This window comes from Ochotona curzoniae, unplaced genomic scaffold (assembly GCF_017591425.1).
Source record: "Ochotona curzoniae isolate NIBS_2020 unplaced genomic scaffold, NIBS_Ocur_1.0 scaffold_3835, whole genome shotgun sequence".
Lineage (NCBI taxonomy): Eukaryota > Metazoa > Chordata > Mammalia > Lagomorpha > Ochotonidae > Ochotona > Ochotona curzoniae.
In genome coordinates this window covers 18,151,696-18,169,154 of record NW_024467114.1, presented here as the reverse complement: position 1 = coordinate 18,169,154, position 17,459 = coordinate 18,151,696, and the positions used below count along the sequence as shown (strand labels likewise).

The 17,459-nt window shown below is 40.0% G+C and overlaps 1 protein-coding gene across 1 annotated transcript in view; it reads left to right on the top strand.

The window, feature by feature from the left end:
* POU6F2 (POU class 6 homeobox 2) overlaps window positions 1–17,459 on the top strand; it is a 400,555-nt gene that overhangs the window by 279,460 nt on the left and 103,636 nt on the right. The window contains exon 5 of the mRNA XM_040964984.1: window positions 10,997–11,361. Coding sequence (XP_040820918.1) covers window positions 10,997–11,361 — 365 coding nt within the window. The remainder of the gene's footprint in view (window positions 1–10,996; window positions 11,362–17,459) is intronic.

The window sequence follows — 17,459 nt, the reverse complement described above, 5'->3', positions numbered from 1 at the left end:
TTTTTCACATCCACAGATGAAAAATAATGGGAATGGATGTTGCATGAGCATCTCTTCAAGTTGCTTTTATTTAACCCAAATTTTCTGTCCCTAAACTTACATATTATCAAGAGGAGAGGGAGGCAGAAATAGGGATATGCTCTGACACCCAAGCTTCAAGCTCCCCGCCAAATCTACTGAATTGTGCGGATCCTGAAGACAGAACAGAGCGCAGAGCAGCGCCTACCACAGCAAGTGCTGATTCTTCATCAGACCTGCTCCAAGCTTGGTAAGAAAATGAAGCCGGCTATTAAGGATCATCTGACGGATACATTTGATCTCATCTGCTGAGCAAATGTAATTCAAATCAATCACCAATGGATTCCCTGGCAATTATGTAAACATCAATCAGGTGAAATCAAGAAACACAAATATTCTGTCCAGCAGAACCCAGTGCAAATGTGCCTTCAAATCACAGGAACTCTCATGTCATACCCTATCAACACCTGAAGATGATCTGACGATTTGATGGGAAAAGGGAGGAGGCAATTATTTAAATACTTTGCTAAAGGAAAACATTATTTAAGATATTGGTCTTGATGGGACTGCATTTTCTTCCTTTCCTCATGCTATTGTGTAACTTACTTGAAGAGCTGAATATCCATGCTAGGACCCTGGCAGTCCGTAGTAGGGATGCTGTTTCAGGGCCTGGTGAGCATTCAGCAAGGCCTAAGGGCAAATAAAGTTGCAAAAAGTTCCTCCTCCACTTTCCCACCTTGGCACCCTCTAAAAATATTGTTTTCTTTCCTACACACTAGCTGAAATGTTTTAACTTCAAGCAAACAATTTTTATTTTTAAAAATTCCTATGTACATACTTCCTTAACATGCTTACATTTTTTTTTACCAATTAGAGATGTTTATTTTATGCAGAGTTTCAGTGCAAATAGTTTCACCATAGTGAATAATCTTTATAAATGTATGAATTCATACAAGTCTTAGGAACAAACTTAAGAATTTTATTATGTTTCTTTTACATTCAAAAGAGCTTCCTGCTTGAAGAAACCCACACATAAAATCTATACATGATATATTAATTGTAATTTCCATATGTAAGCATAAAATTCCTTCATTTGTAAAATTCTGTTATTTCCACAGTAGAATCATTTTCAGGTTTTTTTCTAAGTGGTCCCCTCACAATATTACTACTGTACATAAGTGTGAGTTTGTATCAAAAAGTGCCATAATTAACTTGCATGTGTTGCATGTAAAGAGTATTATTCAGCTTTATTTACTGCTGCAATTCTAATGTTTGGTATTCTAATGCTCACTATGGATTTCCAAATAGAAGATACGGTATCAATGTCCCCAATATTTTGGCCATGGAACACTTTTTTATGAGACCTATGTGGGAACTTCCATACTAGAGTTATCTTTGGGAATCTTTGTTGACCTATTAGGAATGTTTGTTGTGAACTTTTCAAAAGAAAGTTCATGCCACACTTAGTGTCAGCATTACAGCAAAAGGTGAATGTGGACCTAATCCAGTGTCTAGACCTCAGTCCAAAGAGCTAAGGAAACCCAATCTAATCAGTGTCCTAGCAGATACCAGGACTTCACAATGCTAACACAAACTGAAGATGACAGATTATAAAACCAGAATGTCCACTTTACTTTACAAAGAGAAATGTAATTGTCAAGGGGACATAATATGATTGTCCTTTGGGCAACATGTTCTCTACCTGTGAAAGACAACCCCATGGAAGCCCTTCTCTTGTCAGAAGGATTACAGATGAGTATGCATACAGATACATGCATCATTTCAATTATTCAAAGATAGAATGGTCACAGGTATCTCCACAATGGAATGTATGTACCTGCTACCAAACTAGGCAGGGAATGTTAGCTACTCGCTACCTGGACCAACCTCTAACCCTCGCTGAGCCCAGAATTGATCTCTCCTGTATTTATATTTCCAGTAATGTCTAATTTTTGCTTGCAGCTTGAACTACAATATAAAAATGGGGTACTTTCAAAAGTTCATGGAAAGTAGAATAAAAATGTAAGTTTATCTGTTAGAAAAACTTTTTAAATACATGAATAATTTTTATACATTCTCATGAACTTTTTGAAGAATTCTGTATGCATAGATAATATGTGTATTTAATATACACTTTTGTATGTCTACATATACATAGAATTTTGTATGCATATACAAATGAGAAAGTTGTTGAGGGGATCTGACAGAGGGCTTTTTAAAAACTTGTACGTAAGGTGAAGAAATTTTGTAATATAACTTTAGGAACACAGAGACCTTCCCACCCTATTCTCTCTTCGGTCTACCCACCATCCTCTTTTATTTTTTTGATAATGGCATACTTTCAGTTCACAATCCCAGGCCTAATACTCCACCAGGGAAACATTAAGGAATATCAAGTAGGAAAAAAAAAACACTTCGAAGACATGGACAAATGCTATAAACAAGAATCAAATCTCAAAATGTCAATTTTGCTCATATGGGTTACATTTTTGTACCTGTGCTACTAACCAAATTTCAGAAAAAGCATACATTTATTTTCTGGGAACTGGCTTATTTCTCTGAGCATAATCATTTCCATTTGCATTCATTTTCTTGAAGACACAATTTCATCCTTTTTATGGCTGAGTAATATTCCACATTTCTTTATCCAGTCATCCATTGGTGGACATCTGAGTTGATTCCATCCTACCTATTGTGAATTGAGCTGCAGTAAACATGGGTGTACCAATATTTCTCTCGTTTGGTGATCTCATTCCATATGACTGTTTTCACTAGCCCATACAGGATAGCTTAATGGAAATTCCTATCTTGTGTCTCTAAAGGCAATTTCCATTTTCTTATGAGAACATGACTTATTACATAATATAGTCATATCTGAAAGGAGTTTTAGTTTCAAAACATTGTACTGTGAGTCTAAGGATGTTGCTTGGCTCTTAGACACTGAACACACTTTCTGCTAAGGGGGAAAACACCAAAGGCTGTTCCCTCTTGTGAGGGTTATGTCGTGTCTCCACCTGGAACCAGTTCCCTGGTGAAGGAAGAAATGGGAAAAGAGGAACATTTCGGAAAGCATGAGTCCTGGGACATCTAACAGGGGCTTGAGTACTTGGATCATTTTTGGCTGCCTTCCAAGGTACATCAGCAGGAAGCTGGCCTCTTAGTGGAACAGTTGGACTGGAACTGTTGGCCATGTGGATGTCAGCACTGTGGATGGAGGCTTAGTTTGCTATGCCACAAAGGCAGCCCCAATTTTTCTTGATTCTCATTTATGTCTGGAATATCTGCTTTATATCTGGATTGTGATTTTTCCAGCTTTTCTGGTAGTTTCTAGCTTCTTCAACTTCTGAGCTTTCAAACATCTTATTTTTATGGAATTATCCTTTTTTCTATAGATATTGCCATAGCTCTCTAATCCATACTTCTTGCTGTCCAGATGTTCTAGACAGTGCAATATTGGGATTCCCAGGCACTGCTATCCTGCATCACACCAACTCCAGGATCTTAAGGATTCCTCCTGCTTAATTTACTGTCTTATTTTGCTAATACCATTAAACCTTGTGAGAAAAAGTATGTAAGATCAGAAGTCTAATTCTGAAGTTTCAAATGAACCTGCCTGACCTTGCAGTTGCCAGATTAGTTTGGCTAGTAGTAAAAATTTTGATAAGAGATCACATTCCACCATAACTTGGGAGCCCTGCTCATTTTTATTGTAGGCATATTGTTTTGCTAGTAAAAGGTACGATACCGGTTTCATTATGCTGCTTTCTGAAATATTTTTAGATGCCTTTTGATTTTCTTTCTGAAATACTTTAGGATTTTAAAAGATACTTGTCTTGGGTGTATTACCGCTCCGTAAGAGGATTACAGAGTTTTATTTCATCTTGGTTGGCTCTCAGTGGGGATCTGGAAGGACTTTCTAAGGACTTGGCAAGTGAGAGACAGCCGGGTATATGGGGGATACCATGTACAGTTTATTTTTTAAAAACAGTATGTGAGGATGGATACATATGGGGGTGCTCATATGTACATGAGAAATATTAATTCCATACCTGACCATCTTTTCTATTTCTTTGAAGAACCTTCCCATTATATTTCTGGAATAATGGGGCTAAGATGGGGAAATCTGCATGTGTATATGGTGAGGCAGTCCACTCTTCCACAAAGAGGCCTCCACAAATCCTCCTAGGAATTCAAGACCAACTCGGTACAGATAAGGGCCAGCCTCTGTCATACACCATGGTCTGTGGGATAGTTCTGCCACAGCTCTTTCCCTCTGCTTTTTGGGGGACTCAGTCTTCCTTTGTCATCTTCCTTACATAATGAGACCTCTAAAAGCTAATGTTATGTCTCAGACAAACCCTTATAAAAATACAAAATCAGGGGCTATGCCATGGCATAGCATACCAAGCCTCCGCCTGTGATGGCAAAAAATCACATATGGTGCCAGCTCAAGTCCTAGCTGCTCTACTTCCAATTTAGCTCCCAACTTACAGTCTGGAAAAGCAGTGGATGTTGGTTCAAATCCTTGGGCTCCTGCACCCTGCTGGGAGATCTGGAAGAAGCCTCTGGATCCTGGCTTCAGATCGACTCAGCTCTGACACTATGACCATATGGGGACTGAACCAGAAGATAGAGGGCCTCTTTCTCTGCCCTTCTCTTTGTAAATCTCCCTGTCAAATAAAAATAATTGATCTACCATATGACCCAGCCATCCCACTTCTGATAATATATACAAATGAAATGAAATCTGCATAAAAGAGACAACTTATAACCCTATATTTATAGTAGCACAATTCACAATAGCAAAGACATGGAAATCAAGATGCCCATCAACAGATGAATGAATAAATTGTGGTACATCTACTCTATGGACATCTTTGGTCCCAATAGAAACCATTATATTTAAAGAGTTAAGCCAGTCCCAAAAAAGGAAAAAATAAGTGGATATTGGTAAACAAATACATATATTCTCACAGATGAACTGTACAACAGTGGCTAGTATACCAGGAACAAACTTTGCAGTAGGCATCTCAAGTCCTGAGTGAAAAATAAGACTCCCAATGAAATATTTCAATACACCTTTACAGTACAACACTGGGTTTTCTATTTTTGTCTATACCTAACATAACATTTAAAAAGCAGAAAAATGTGTAAATATTACCAAGAGACTATACTACTGTGATAATATGATGGAACATGGCAGGGGGGAAACAAGGAAGAAGAGAGGGCAGGGGAAGAGATGAACCCTTATACCTACAAAACTATCAATGAAAAATAATTTTCTTAAAATGTAATTTCTAAACAGAAATTCTATCACAATAGTACTCCATGAAATATCAACAGTGCCAACAATGGTTGGTTAATTGCCCTACTTTCCAAAAATAGACGCTAAAAAAAATACTGATGCCAGGTGCTTATTTTGCTCTTGAAGTAGTGATTTTGTTTCTATATGTATATGTCTGCAGTCATTCTTTAGAATGCAGTTTTTGTACTATTGTCTAGAATTTCTTTTCCTGCCTCGCTGGCCGGATGAGCCCCAGTCACAGTTGGAGATAGGCTGTTGGAGTTGGTGAACACAATGAACCCAAGAAGGAAAGTAGGTGGCTCTTCTGGCAATACATGGACATTGCTAGACACGGTTTCTTTGAAGACTTTCTTCTCTTTGCTGCCCCCAGACATCCCAAGAGACTCTCAGATTTCTGCTTTAAGTGCAAAAGAAGCAAAGACATTGAGGACACCTGTAACCATCTACCTGCCACTCAGAGAACTAGTGGTTGCACATCACACTCTTGGAGGCAGAATGGATTTTGTTTCTCACATCGTGGCAGATTTTCCAGTAAATTTTAATCTTCTGCATTTTTTTCAAAACCTTAGTCCCTGACCATTTAGTTGTTTTTCCATCCACTTTGTAAAATACTTCGGGACAGGGATACTCCTCCAGAGAGAACCAGAAAGGGTTCTTGACTTTTACCCTGGAATCATCTACTTTAGATGATGTTATTTAGGGGATATATGTGGATATACAATTTCTTAACTTAAATTCTTCATGAGTAGCTGTCTCAGAATGCTGCCTTTTTCTTCCATACATCGCAGCACACAACAAAACTGAGTTGGGGGTGGGGGAACGATACCACAGCCTAGTAGCTAAAGTCCTTGCCTTGCACATTCTGGGATCCGCTAAAGGTGTCGGTTCTAATCCTGCCAGCCCTGCTTCCCATCCAGCTCCTTGCTTGTGGCCTCAGAAACCAATTAAGGATGGCCCAAAACCTTGGGACCCTGTACCCATGTGGAAAACCTGGATGAAGCTCCAGGTTCCTGGCTTCAGATAGGTGCAGCTCTGGCTGTTATAGCCACTTGGGGAGTGAATCAGTGGATGGAAGATCTTCTGTCTCTCCTCTATATATTTCTGACGTTCCAATAAATCAATCTTAGAAAACAAAACTGAGTTAGTAAGGTGAAACCTATATCAGGAATCATGGCTTTCCTTTTAGGTGGCGCATGGACCAACTGATTCATAAAGGCTGGTGCTGATATTGGATGTGCTTCCTGCAACAGTAAACAAATCTAACTGGAGAGCTCCCAGCTGTCACTCTAATAATACTGCAGAGACACTATGAGTGACCTTAGGGGAACCTTACCATTTTCCTTAAAATGGTACCATGCCCAAACACAGGGTAGCTGCACCCTACACCTAAAAATACAGGAAACATCACTTAAAAAGTAGACCCTGCCCCTTCCATACACCCTCTGTCCCCATAGCTCTTCTATACCTTGAATAGCCATCGCCATCATGCTTTAGACACATTTCCTGCTCACTTGCAATGATGAAGCCCACATACTAGTTTCCTCCGTGGCTTGGGGTCTTCTCCCTTTTTATCTCTACGAGGCTGCTGCAGCTGCCAAACAAGCCCATAACTATATAAACATCATCAATGAATTCATAGCTCTGTCCCTACCCAATAGGCTGCCATATCCAGTGCACCATCTTGCCAACCATGCCAACATACAGCTGAATCCAAAAAGTCCAAGAAAATTCTGGAAGTGGAGATTTCAACTAGTGATGATTAAGATAACACACTTTGGCATAAAGTAGGAAAGGGTATAGCTTAGCCATAATTTTGGTTCAACATTGAAATATCATTTCTCTCTGCATAACTTGCTAAATATAGGACATGTTTGCCTTTCTCCACTATCATGCATGGATCTGATTTTCAAATCACTGGGGTGTGTGTGTGCATGCATGCGTGTTTGTGTGTAACATCCCTTGTGTTGATATTTGATCCTATGTAAAACCCATCTAATAAACTTGTGATTCTTCTGTTGTGATGCTAAATGGATCAAAATGAGAAACTGTGCCTAATTTACAGTTGACATATGAAAACTAAACCAATGGAGAGAGAAAATCAAAGAAATGGAGAAAATGCAGGATTGTTGGCTATTCTGTTACATCAAATTATTTACTAGAGAAGCTTCTAGCCACCAGGTTAGCCATAGAGCTCTCTTCTCTAGGAAACTCCAAATGTGATGGCATTTTGTACTGTGTTTCTGTTTCACATTTGTCAGCTTTCAACTGTTTGAAATCATTTCTGTGACTCTCATCCCGTTTCATAGCTGCTGTCATTAGGGTTAGATTTTATATCTGACATTGGACTGGGTAGTATACAGTAACGAAAAGGAAGCAGTTATAAAAGGACATAAGTATTAGGAAAGAAAGTCTTTAATCTTGGAAGCATAAGGTCAGAGCTTTACCCCAAGAAGCATCATTTTATCCACAAGCATTCTTTGTAGTTCAAAGATATCCTTGAACCCTCCTAACTGTCTCTTCTTTATTCTTCTGAGTCCATGTTGCTCTATCATTTATAAAATGAGCCATTTAAAGGCACCATGTTTTCACATTTTAAATTGTTTCATGTTCTTATTGTTGTGCAGATGGCTGTGACAGTGTGTGATCCAAATCAGGTTCTTGCACACACCCTCACCCTTGTCTTTTCATCCCACTAATACCTGAACCTATTTTGTTTTCCATTCTACTTGGCTTGCAGATGCCAAATTAGCTTATGTAATGGGAAACGGTTTTCATTAGAATCATGCCTGTCCTGGCAAGCTGCTAGTATGGGAGGACACATGCAAGCGCTGTGTACTCACCAACATCAAGAAACAAAGACACACTCGGGACCATGTCTCATTGGGAGGTTAGGGTCTGCTGCACCTACCCGTCTGCCAATATCTACCTGCCAATATTCCCCAGTCTCTCCTGTTTCTGAGTGCTGATTTAGATAAATGCTTTTCTAACCAAAATGAAACAGTGTGGTATTGAAGTCAACCATGAAAATAAGCATTGGCATATGTACCCCCACCTGCAAGAAATCAGGAGAGGTTTGATTTGAATCGGGCAGAAGGCCAGAAGCAATCAGGCTCCCCAAATCTGTGACTCCACCCAAGGGAGAGGTCAGCTCTACCTCCCCCAACCCCCCAGTGCTCCAGACTGCAGACAATCTTAGGGAGTTAGAAATGATATGCTCTCCCAGATCTCCAATTAAGTGTGATTTTGGACAGAAGAAGGGATAAATGAATAGGCCTTTCTCAAAGCTCTGATAAAGGGAACAGTGACTGGATCCACACTAGCTCCCAACCCACACACACCAATTCCTTCCCTAAAGTCACATCACACAGCCAGAGCACCTGCAGTGCCAGGTAACAGACACACACACATATCAGTTTGAACTGACCCCGTCATAAATGTCATGACGACGTCATGATGACCTGTCATAAAACCCCCTGCATGGTACCTGAGATGACAGAATTGGCATTTGGAAAAAAACCACTGTTTCTGATACATGGAGTTTTCATCAAGCTCATAGAAAATGCACATTTTAAATAAACTATGCATGGATTGCAAAGTCCTTCTTAGAGATCCCTCCTATAGGTATGCCTTCCTTTGAACAGGCCTAGTTTATATGTTTAAAATCTGGCTGATAGCACAAGCTAGTGGGGCAGATCCATGTTACTACATCCTTTACCAAATAAACTGTCTGCATTTGCTGCTTTAAATTTACTCAACACTTCCTTGGCCCTTGGCTGCCAGCATTCCATCCTCCACATCACCCTTCAGGAAAGCTGCATTTCTCATCTTCTCTCTCCAGAACCATCCCTACTCATAGTCTTCCACAATGTTTCCTGGGCCTCTTTAACCCACGGAAGATCCTTCCCAGTGCTCCTTGCCTTCTGGCTCAATGTTACATTCTTGGCCACTTTTTGGGTGTCCACTATCATCACAGCTCTGTAAGAGGTACCAGCAAACGTACTTGTTTCTGAAGAGTTCATCTTATTTGCCCAAATACACCCATCTGTTTCTTAAGACAAGACAATATCTCATTTTTAAATCCTATGTTTTACCTGGTATGTAAATTTTACAAAATGATCCTCAAATTGACAAGAATAGTCACTGCCTGATTTTCTGACAGAGAAGGTAATTCAGGTGCCCTCAGTATAGGGTTCAAGATACGTGCTTTTTTTTTCCAAAAAATGTTTCTGTTGTGTGAAGGCAAGTGTATCATGTGTCATAGAACCAACAGATATTTTTAATGAGTATCTTTTTTAAAAACACACTACTTAATGTTGCAAATCAGAGTTATTATCTTTGGAAATCTTGATTAGTTCTAGCAAGGAAAGCAACAGGAAAATATTGTAGCCAAGGCAAGAAGCATACCTCATTTTGAGCAATACTTTTCTCTTGGCTGTGCTTTGGTCCAGCTGCCATGTCCACAGTTCACAGGCACTCACTATATAATTTCTCTGATTGGGGCCCTGTCTTCTCAGTCAGCATGGAAAAAAATTGAAGAGCCCAGCTTCCGCCTTTAGAAAACTAAGAAGTACTCTCTTTAAATTAAAATGAAGTCACATAAACTTGAGACCAAGATGTCTAAGCAAACTGGTGGAGGTCTGAAGTAGCAAGTGAAAAATGATACCACTAATGGTAATGGGAGTAGATGGAAAGGAAATTACACACAATTTTGTTTTCTGTTTATAGCCCCAGTCAGGCATTTACCAAAAGAAAGAAACTGGTTGGACTTCCAAAGTCGAAATCAACTCTTGAAAGCATGAGTGTATTTCTCAAGCAGTGGGGAAGAGAAAGTAATGAACAATTATCTCCATTGCTCACACACTCCTGCAGTTTGTATAGCACAGGAACTTCAACTTGAAGTGGACTTCAACAGGAAGTCCACTGTACTATATCCTGATTCTCACTACTTTGCAAAATTCCCCCAGTGCCTCACATTATTTTTTTTTCTTTTTAAAAAGATTCATGGGGGTTCAGCACAATGGCTCAACAAGTTAATTCTCAGCCTGCGAGGGCAGGCATCCCATATCGGCATTGGTTCATGTCCCAGGTGCTCTACTTCCCATCCACCTCCCTGCTTATGATCTGCCAAAGCAGCAGAGGATGGTTCAGGTCCTTGGGCCCCTGAACATGACCCCAAAATCTCCTGGCACTGGATTGGCTCAGCTCCAGCCATTGTGGCCCTTTGGGGAGTAAACCAGCAGATGGAAGATCTTGCATTCTGCCTCTCTTTCTCTCTGTGAATCTTAAAAGACTCATTTCTTGAAAGATACAGACAGATCTTCCATCCACTGGTTCACTCCTGCAATGGCCATGAGAGCCAGATCTAGGCCCAACCAAAGCTAGGAACTCCTTCCTGGTCTCCCATATAGGTAGCAGGGACCCAGATATTTGGGCCACTGTCCACTGTCTTCCACGTACATTAGCAAGAGATTGAACTGGAAGTGAAATATCTGAGACTCAAACCAGAACTTCAATATGGGATCCCAGTTGCCCAGCAGCTCTCTTCAAAACCACAGAATGGAAGGCCAACTTTTCTAAAGGAAATATTTAGCTTGCGTGGGATAAGCCCTCTAGACATACCAAGGCAGATGTTTTGTCCAATTTGATTGACTTCACCTTTCTCTTTCCTGACAGCTACCTCATCCTTGAACTCCCAGCTCCAGCAGCTCCAGCAGCTTCAGCAGCTCCAGCAGCAGCAACAGCAGCAGCAGCCTCCACCCCCACCCAGCCAGCACCCACAGCCCACCCCACAAGCATCCTCACAGTCCCAGCACACCCCACCCCAGCAGCCACCACCAGCCTCCCAGCAGCTGCCAGCTCCTCCATCTCAGCTACAACAGGTGCCTCAGGCCCAGCAGCACCAAGCTGTCTCCCACCCCCAGAACCAGAACCAGAACCAACCATCTCCAACCCAGCAGAGTCCAAGCCCCGCTCAGAAACCCAATCAGTCTCCAGGACATGGCCTTCCGTCACCGCTCACGCCACCCAATCCTCTCCAGGTATGCTCCCCATCGAGGTGAGGCACACAGAAGGTCCTCTCTGTACGGTCTGCTGCCCTGCCCAATGGCAGAAGGTCAGACAAAGCATTGCATCCAGTACTGAAGTACCTAATTCAAACTGATCTCTCAGAGGTAGGGAAGAGGAAGCAAAAGGCCAGCAACTGGGGATGCATGTAAACGAAACAAATAGAAACCCATTGATGTTGCCTCCCTAGGATAAATGTTATCTGTTTCCCTCTGTGAGAAGCCAGCCCTGTAAGTGCACTTGTAGCCTGTAATATTTCCACTTTATGATACTTTTTGAAGGCAGCAAAGATAGCAACCAATTAAAATTATTACTAGCACAGTTTTGTAGCCCCGTGGAGAACAGCATCTACTGTCCATGAGGCAGGCTGGTTATTTCTCTATATTATGAATACGACTCTGTCTTACCTTAAGTACTTTGTGCTCTTTTGTTTTTATTTTTCTAAAGACTCTCTGGGGTTAGAAGGACAAGGAAATTTAGCCCCAGTCAAAAGACTGTCCCAGATTTTAACCATTACTCCATAGACTAACAAGTACTCTCAATCTATGCCAAGGACCTCAGAAAAGTATGCATCATTATAAAATAAAACTTCTATATGATTGCTTTATGACTCTGAGGCTGAGCATATCAAATATGGATACTTCAGGTTAATAGTGAAATCCTATCTTTAACTTACTAGCGTTGAGGAAGGATGGATAGGAACAGTCAGGAGTATCTAATTTTGAACTTCAGAAAACTGTTTTTAACTTAGAAGCCTATAAAATAAATTAGCTTCTAGACATAATGACTGTGATGAGAACACAGTAAATCAGAAGATAATAGCTCAGACAATCCATCCATTTGTTGGCTTACATAAGAGTATTTCCCCCTCTGGAATTCAAGTGGCTTAGTATATTTGTAACGCAGTGAGAAGTCCAGCGAAGCCAGCAGCTTATGTCCTCATTTCAAATTCCAGCTCATCCCCTCCTTAATGGTCTAAGTGCACCTGCGTCAGGTCTGTCCTCCCTACCTGAGGGTGACAAGTAAGGCAGATGGACTAGGAACTTAATAGTTTAGGAAAGACTTAGTTTATTGCCCCATTCATAGATGTCTCTCCTTGGATTCTCAGCATGACCCAGTCTTCCTGAAAATAAACACATTTTGGGGGATAAGTAATTGTGTTTCCCCAGGACCTTGAGCCTGGACTACTTGCAATTTGAACATTTTCCTGCATTGACCTTTGTGATGCCTTTTTTTACAACTCTTACAAGGCTGGGACAAGCTTGTGTTGTTGACATGGGATGGAAATGAACATAGGCTTAAAAAAAGGTCTTCATTGTTACACTTGACCTCTAGGGAGAAAGCATCATCAAATTTACAAAGTGTTATGAACAGCAACCCTAGTGTTTTCCATATTGGAACTCAGCTGTGTTGTCTCAAAGAATGAGTTCAATGTTTTAAACACAATTAAATTAGATGTTGCTGTATCAGGTACCATAACAGGTTAAATTACCAAATAGACAGATTTCTCTGATCTGAGGAATGTAATTACGTTGCCCTGCCCTGGTTGTTCTCTAAAGTCCAATATTCTTTCCGACAATGTGATAGCTTGGCAGGAGCTCTGTGGGCACCAGCCTTCCTTGAACACTGTCAGCACCTTATCATCCTCAACTGGCAGTGAAATCACAGTGCAGACACACCCAGCTGACTGATGGTTGACAGGGTTATATCCATGGGTGATCAGTTTGTCTCATGGAAATAAATTCTCTTAAGAGAATTTTTTAAAGTTCTGCCAATAGTCTCCCAGGCAAATCTGAGGCCGGTTTTGTTTTTACAATAAATCAAGAGACAGGGCCACCATGATTTCCTAGTAATACCAGGACAATTTTTTCTTTTTTGGTTGTTTAGGTTTGAACTTACAACTTAACAAATAAAATGAATGTATATTAGAATATAGAGTAGATACTATTCTAACTTCTTCTAATGAATTTAATGAACAACTATAATAATAAATTGGTGTGTATTTTTACAAACATTGCTGAAAAAGAATTTTGGAAAGATATGTCAGGTTAATTGAACCTCCCACTTTACAATATAAATGTGTAAAGGAAATGATAAATATCATGGTTTAAAACTTTTTTTTTCTAGTGGCAAGGATTTGAGTTTTTGCAACATGGAATGTTTGAGCTTTACAGAAAGACAATTACTTAAAAAGAACTACAAAGATAGTTAACTCTCTAAGGTAATCTTTATGAACCAGAATAGAGTGGTTTTGTTTGAACATTTTGAAGGGAATAAAGACTGACTAAATTCATATTGGCAACCCAAATTTCATTTTACAGTTCTTTATTTTCATGTGAGCTTTCACACTTTACATTATTTAAAGGTCTGAGATATTAGTTTAGAACTATGCAATGTAGATTATTGACAAAAGCCAATAAATCTTAAGATTTTTTGCATCCAGAAAAAGAAAACTTCAGGGAACAATTATTTCTAAAACTGTACACAAGCTGTCATATCCTCAGAGAAAATATAATAAATGAAAGTAGTTTGTGTATTTGAGTGAGGTCATTTCTCTAGTTGCAAAATAAATAAATTTATGTATATGTATATATGTATATATATATATCCAGCAGGTAGTAACACTCTAGACAAAAAATCTTCAAAATAGCTCTTGTTGAGTTCTTTTATAATATTGCAGTGTAATTTTATTTCACTCTTCCACTCAGTTCCATAAAATGGACATTTACAAAGTGGGGTTGTGTTTCAAGGAAGCTATGACTCAAAATATCATCAGAAGAGACCAGATAGAGTTATCAAAATTAAAGAGCAAAGGTGTTCTTCTAAGTTATGGGAGACAGGTGGTCTACAGAAGGTGCTGGGGTTGGCCCCTGAAGCTCTGTCTGTCCACTCCACATCAATACTCAAGACCTCTCTCACTCATTCATACTCACACTCAATCATGCTCACACACACTTACTCACACTCACACACACACACACTTCTTTCTTTACCTGGAAGTGAGAAGATGGAGTTCTAATCAGAGAATGCAAGCTCCAAAGTCTTCAAGGGGCCAGGCAAACAGAAAGGCTTGGGCATAAAACTCCAAAACCAAACTTCTGAAAACAGTGTATGAGACAAACTAAATGTACCCGTGAATTGAATTTGCCCTGCGTTCCAGGCTGTCAGTCAAAACACCTGTTTTGCTCTAACCCACTGGCCGCAGGCTGTGCCAGAATCCAAAAAGCCAGACCAGAGAACGTGTTGGGAAGGGGATCAGAAACAAACAGAAGCAAGCTTTGGCAGAATAGGACCTAAACATTTCTAGGTAGAAAAAAAAAAAAAAACAGCAATGTGCAACCTTAATTTCAGAATGCAAAAGACCCCATAAGTGTAAAAAGGTTGAATAAATAAATGCAGCCTTTCCTGTGATTGAGATGGCCTTTCTAATCATTTTGTGAACGCCCTAATATGCACAATTTCTCCTCTGAGCATTCTGCAGGTGGCCTGAGCATGGCTCGAACCCAGGCCTGATGTCTGGGAAAGAGGACAACTTGAGAATTTGAACCCTTAGTCTAGATCTGAGACTGTCACCAAGTAACACATGACTTCAAAGGACTCAGGTTAGCTCTCTGGACTTCATTTCGCTCATCTGTTTCAATGTGTACCCTAAATTATTTCTATGGGCTTTCTCTGGCCCCAGAGTCTGTGATCTAAATATTCCTAGGCCTCTGGAATTTTATTGTTTGGTAAAATTCTGGTGGTCTTGAAGATTCTCTGAGTATTCTTCAAGGTCAGGTTAATTTCTTCGCACTCAGCTGGGTGGCAGAGTGGAAAGAGAGTAGGGAACAAATGTAAGTGGGATAATAACAGCAGAAGCTGATTTTATCCTAACCAGAGAGTCCAAATTAAAGTCAAGTTTTCATCCTCAGAGAGTCACTGCTCTAAGCTCTGATCCCAGATTGCTTTTCCACACCTACACATTAGGGAAGCTTAAGAAATCAAATGCTGCATTTAACCTTCACCTCCCGCTTACCATCGTGCATGGCAGGAAGCAGGATAATCTCCTTTTTTGTTGCACTGCACATTTTAATACATAACAGAGAAAGCCATGAAAACAGGGCAAAGAATGGGATCTGTGCTTCCATAAGGAATGTGGTGCACGGTGGCCTCGACAGAGATGAAGTTGCTCCAAAAGTTGGTGCAAACTCTGCTCTCTGCCTTGTGTACTTGTGGATGTAAAGGTCTGCTCAAGCATAGTGAAGTAAATACACATTGGATTTCGGCCTCAGTTACGCAATGGGCAGTCTTCTCATCTTTTTCTTTGAAGTATTTTTCTATTGACAAGCAGTGCAAATTTCCCCAAGTATGTATGTGATAGGAGATATATGGTAGTGCATTTACACTCTTAAAAACAAAAAAAAAAGTTCAAATACCCAAGAGCTACTTCAACCTAAATGACTTTCATCCTCTTCAAAGCAAATGATCTATAATTGTGTTTGTCCCTATGGAAAAGATGTAGCGTCCTGGGTCATAGTCCCTCTCCACACACATGTTAGCTTTGTGGGTCCAAGGCTCTCCATCTGTAAAAGGAGGGCATATGACTAAATTCTTGGTAGAACTCCTTCAGTTCTATTTGGAGTTTCATGTTACAACCCCCTGATAGATGTGATGGGTGAACTGAACAGGCATGCTCATAAACTTGTTGGTATAGCCGTGGTGAATTCTACATAGAACCAGGGCTGAGCCACTGTGTGGAAAACTAGCCACAGCTGGGACTCCAGGGAGCCAAGCCACTCCTCTGAGAGGCAGAAATTTAATGGTACACCCAAATCTGCAGTCATTGGGTTAGATAATATTTGAGTATTTTTTTTAAACTCGCAATACCAAAAATAAAATTTCAAAATTTAAATACAGAGTCACTAACAATGTTGAGTCTGACTTATTAGAATCTACTAAGACAAAAGGAAAAAATCAGTTATAGGTATTTTGTGAATCACAAGTTTGAGGCATTCATTTTTCCTTTTCAATATTGCTTTTAAGTTCTTTCGTACTCTGATAACTAGGCTTGGGGCATGCCTTTAAACTCTTGCCTCACAAGAGTGCCCTCATTTGCCTTACCCTTCTCCCTCCTAGGCTTGCTGTCAGTATTTAACTAGCAAACATTCTCCCAAGACAGTGGCGTTCCATACCACGTACTGTAAACTTCAGCCAGGTCTTGCATCCCACTTTCTAACTGGATTCGAAAACTGCAGTAAATTTCACTCAGTACAATAGTAAGTGCATGTAGGTTAACACATTGAGGCAGGGAGGTGGTGAAGAGGAAAGTAAAAGTCTACCTATGGTTTTATGGTTAAAGTTGGTGAGAATTTTGGAGTTGCCAGCACTCAGAGAAATCCAAGCCATGAGGACCTCCTGAAAAATGGAGGAGTCCACCCAGAGTGAGGTGAGGCTATGAAGGAAAACATCATTAGGGATGAGAAATCCATTCTGACTCAGTTAACATCAAGTTCACATATAACATTCTGATGAAATGCTTTGTACGCTATAAAATTGTTAAGCAAATGTTGATTAGCCTTGAGACAAAGAATGTGAATTTGTTTATACTACCATCTAGAAGACTGAGTGCTTCATTCATGGTTCATTCACTCAGCAAGCAGTCAGGAGGGAAATGGGAATCCCTTTACCCGTATTAAACCACTGAATAAAATAAACAAAACACATTTGTCCATATATTCTGCAAGGGACAATTTTTCCCTTTATGAAGGAAAGAAAATCTCCTTAAAAACACCCCTCAGTTCAACATTACTGACATTTCAAAGAATTTATTACAAGCATTTGAGATCCAGGAGGAACTACAAAGTTTATATTGCTTTGAGAGTGGCAGGGGGAAAAATTAGTTTACCAAGAATATACTTATATACTACACTACAGTGCTTCTTTGTCATTGTCTAGATTTATTATTCCTGGGTGAGGCCCTGCAGATTAGCAAAATCTTGTAGAAAATGGCTTAACAAAGCAGACAGAATGCTCACCTCACTAACTACAGAAGTTCTCTCAAAGCAACTAGACAAGCAGAGAGGAAAGCAAACCC